General features: G+C 42.9%; 1 protein-coding gene across 1 annotated transcript; it reads right to left on the minus strand.

Moving 5' to 3' along the window:
* Window positions 1-1,457: 1,457 nt before the first annotated feature.
* On the minus strand, window positions 1,458-4,131 carry NAP1L3 (nucleosome assembly protein 1 like 3). Its single transcript, XM_029240733.1, has one exon. The coding sequence runs from the start codon at window positions 3,774-3,776 to the stop codon at window positions 2,331-2,333; it is 1,446 nt and encodes a 481-aa protein (XP_029096566.1). The 5' UTR covers window positions 3,777-4,131; the 3' UTR covers window positions 1,458-2,330.
* Between the last annotated feature and the right edge of the window lie 479 nt (window positions 4,132-4,610).

Raw genomic sequence — 4,610 nt, forward strand, 5'->3', positions numbered from 1 at the left:
ATATATACAGGGCATATCTTCCTGTAGTATGCTTCTGAATGATTGTTATTATCTGCACTTCTCCTTCTATTTTGCAAATATTCTATAATAACATACGTTCCCTTAACATTGGAAAATACAGAGCAGGAAGGGGCTAACTACTTCGGCAAGTGTTCTAAGATGCAATAAGCGTGTTGCATTCCATGTAGAAGTTTTGAGGGCTTTACTGTCTGTGATGTCTGGCAAGCACAGTATATATTCCATTTGAGAACCTCTGCATCAATGAGCCAGGTACATGCTATTTACTATAGTCTTCGATTCGGCACAGACTTATAAGTAAATCTGCTACCACACCCCTCCTTGATGGTTGCAAAAATCTCAGAACTACAAAAAAGTGACTTTCAGAATATGACTGCTATTGCTAAAAGCAATAATTTACTTCCTGATTTTGTATAAATTGTAACCTAAATATCCAAACATGCATGATTGGTTAAATATCTATCTCATAGGTTGGAATATTTTTACATTTATAGACATGGGGGGTGACTATTGTTAAGCAGGGATAAATGCAAGATACTAAACTATATATATGGTGGGATCTGGGAAGACTAGCAGGTAATTTTACGCCTAGTGACCCAGAAATTCCCAAATCCTGTCTTCCTCTTGCCACAGCTCTTTCCTGTTAAGGTCCTGGAGGAAAGTATATGCAGTTGGGGAAATGGCAGATGTGAAATATGATATTATTTGTTGTGCTTGTGACTTTGTGCCCAGTACAAAGCTCTTTGGTAAAGTGAGTTTAAGGGGCTTCCTCCTCACAATAAATTCAAACCAAAATCTCCAGATCAAATTACTCTGTAACCAACCACATGGTACAGAAGTGGTGAAAGCATAATGTCACCTATAAGGAAAAATAAACCACATAGGGGAATGAGACCTCTTCCCAAGTCACAGTGGAAGGTGGGCCTGGGTCATTTACCCATCCTACTCCTGGAAGTGAAGACAGCAACTTATATGGATGTCCTTTCTGGGTGAGGCACTCCTGCCTATCTCCCCTCTTCTCCATCCCTACCTCCTCCCATCCTTTCCACTCCCCACCCTCCTCCCTTCCCTCCTCCCCTCTCCCTTCCTTCTCTCCCCTTTCCTTTCCTCCTCCCTCCCACCCTCTTCTCCTTCCACCCCCCTCCTCACTCTGGTACCCTCCCTCTCCCTTCTCCCTCCCCACTTTCTCTACTTCAATCCTCCTCCCCATTCCTTCCTCCTCTTCTCTTCCTCTCTCCTCTATCTTAGTCCTTCTCCCCTGTCCCATTTCTCTCCAGTCACTGGGGTGTGTACCCACCAAAAAAAGAGCTAAGATCTGTGAAATGTATCAGAATGTTAATTATATTGATAATTATATATTTTTAAATGTTCCTTTTCCTAAGGATTCTCTACTATTTCTATACTAAGCACCATATTTTTTTATAATGAGGCAAAAATGGTAGATTTTTATAGCACGATACATTTTGACATTTATTTATTTTAGATTGTAATAGAAGAACATGAAAAAAATACCAGTGATGTAAAGTGATCATTTCCAGTGAAAGGCAAAGTAGAACATATTACAAAGAAAATGTGGTTAGTACCTTTAGTTTACAGTTACACAGGATAAGATGAGCAAACTTTTTAAAAATACTATGTTATATTAACACCTCAGTGGTAAACAATAACTTCATTATGCTTAAATTTATAAACCACTATGGCACATTAACAAGCTCACAGTCATATCATATATGGTCTTGATGGACATTATTAAATGTATACTAATTTTTTTCCAGTGGTCAAATTTCACAATGCACTGTTTTAGTTAGTATAATACTGTATTTCTACAGCAAAGTAATGAAGGCACAGCTAGTACAAGCAGATTTAAACCCTTAGTCTTCTGGGCTGGAAAAAGAAGAAAAAAAGATTTGCATTGATGCTTCAGGAACTTTTTTTTTCAAGCAAATATTTGTCTCAGTTAAACAATTCTGACAGTTTTCACAGCTACATTCTAATAGGAATATGACAAAAGGACTTCACAAAAATCAAAACTTTGTAGCACCAAACTAACATGCTTTAGATAATTGACAACAGTTTACAGATTTTGAAGAATATTACACTACAACAGGCTATATAGAATAAACTGATACTTAGACACTTTAAGACAATATTTTAGGCTACCAAGAAAGTACGAAAACTCGACTGTGAGGAATACTAGTGCTGAGGTTACAGGGCAGGTTGTTTTTTTTTTTTTTTCCCCAAGACTATATAAACCTACTTCACTTCTGCTTGAAATTTGAGATTCTTGAAAATTCTTTCATGCAGCCTTTTTTTTATTTTCGATATTTCCTGTTTCTACAATCTTTACCAACATCATAGGTACCATTGACTTCTCCTGTATAGTAATAGATTGATTTCAGGATGACATTATCATGTAAAATTTGACCAATTTCAAAGTCCTCATCAAGGATAGCATCTTCTCGTGGTTCAAGCTTTCCAATTGTAGGAATCTCAGGAGGGCTAAAGAAATTGAAGAATGATGCATTAGGAACCACTCTTGGCTGGGTTTCAACTTCTCCAGTAGCAGTTGTGCGACTCCGGGTGGTTGTCACTGTAACATCCTTTGCTCTTCTCCAATCTATCTTACAGCCTTTGCAATCTTGGATTTCCCAGCCCCAAGAGAAGAAGGGATCATTGTGATCTGGCTTTGACTTTATTATATATGTCTTGGTCAGCACCTCATTTTTGAAGTATGGATTGGGTAGAAAGCAAAATTCAAATGTGTAACTTATAGGCCGGCCAGGTTTTGAGAACTTCAGGCTAACATCGGACAGGAACTTCAGAATGGGCTCATCATACTTCTGAATCATGGGCCCCAGCTTGTCAACATTCTTTAAGACAGTCAGCCAATAGTCGGGAATGCCTTTAGGATCTTCTCTTTTAGGCTTTCCCTTGCGAGCTCTTTTAAGAGCTCTTTCTTTAGGCCTGACCTCAGGAACTCTTTTAGGAGCCTCTTTTCCTGGAGCCCTTGCCTTAGCCTCTGTTACTTTAGGCTGCTCTTTATCTTCTGCCTTTGCCTGGGGGGATTCTTTCGGATCCTCTTTTACTTCAGTCTTGGCCTCCAGAGCATCTTTAGACTCTTCTTTTTCTTCAGCCTTTGCCTTGGGATTTTCTTTCGGAGCTGCATTTTCTTCAGCCTTGACCTCAGGTTTTGTTTTCGGGTCATCCTCTTCTTCCTCACCCTCTAAGGCAGGCATCTCACTAGGGCCTTCTTCCTGCACCTCCTCATCACTGCTGAACACCTCATCCTCCGAATTCCATTCACATTCTTCTTCCGTAGGCTCATATTCTGCATTGATGATTCGAAATCGCCGATCATACAGAGGCCTATTGAGTTCGGCATATTTTCGTTCGAGATCATGAATTGCCTTTAAGAACAGGGCGTCTACCTTGTCACATTCATCTTGAATATTTCTGAGCGCCTGCACACGATTTCTAACTGCCCGAGGCAGCTGATCCACGAAACTTCTACCCGACGGAGCCCGCCGCGCACTTCTGGAAGGCCCAGGTACCCTCTTCTTTCTATAGAAGCGGCTGCAGCTACTGCTGCTGCTGCTGCTGCCACTACTACTACTGCTGCTGCTGCTGCAACTAGTGCTGCTGCTAGAGCTGCTGCTGTCAGATTCTTCCCCAGAATCGCTAGACGAGCTAGCCACCATCTCTTCATCCACCCCCTGGGCGGCAGGTTCCAAGACCCTGTTAGGATCCGCTTCTGCCATTTTGCAAGCCTGCACACCTCTTAGGGTGGTGACTACCGCGCGCCCACAGATGGGCAGAAAATGACTCACGGATGCTTGGGTGGCGGCGGCGGAGGCTCTGGCTGAGGTGTTGGCAGCGGTGAAGGCAGCAGGAGCGCGGGGCGGGGCGCGGCTGGGCCGAGGAGATCGCAACGGAGGTGGCAGCAGCAGCGGAGACCTGGACGAGAGCGGCGAAGGCAAGGCCTCTCCCAGCTACAGCTGCGGCGGACTGAGGCGTGCCGCAGCCGAATGGCGCAGTGCAAGACCCCGAGATCTCTTCACTGCTTACATCTCGAGCCCCCTCCCCTCGCAGTCAGACCTCCAGTTCATTTAGTTCCCAGTGTGCCCTCAGCTCGCACCTCATTTGCTGGGCAAGCTTGATTGACAACCTCTCAGCCCAATGAGTGACCAAACGCACCTCCCCCTCCAGGCTCCGCCCTCCTTCCCAGACGCTCCTTGGTTGCTGAGGCAGACACCCCTGGAAGACGTTTTTTCCCCCCCTCAAAATTCTATCTTTATAGTTTTATAATTACAAAAAAAAAAAGCTTAGATATGAGGTAAAAATACTAGTCATGATTCCTAACAAGGGAAGAGGAATATTCTTCTCCCGTCCGCTCATCCTTAATTCCCGCTTGGTTTGTCAGGGGCCTCGTAACAAAAATCTGTTTTTAAAAAAATTGGGTGAAAATGCTCCAAGTGGCATCATTGGGTAGTGTGATTATTGATGATTTTTAAAATTCTTTTTCTTTTATCTAATTGTTCTATGAGCATGTATTTTTACACTGGGGGAAAAAGGGGGAGTCGTTTATTGGTGAA

The sequence above is a fragment of the Monodon monoceros genome, unplaced genomic scaffold (genome assembly GCF_005190385.1).
Source record: "Monodon monoceros isolate NGI ecotype Baffin Bay Population unplaced genomic scaffold, NGI_Narwhal_1 Super_Scaffold_22, whole genome shotgun sequence".
Taxonomy (NCBI): Eukaryota; Metazoa; Chordata; class Mammalia; order Artiodactyla; family Monodontidae; genus Monodon; species Monodon monoceros.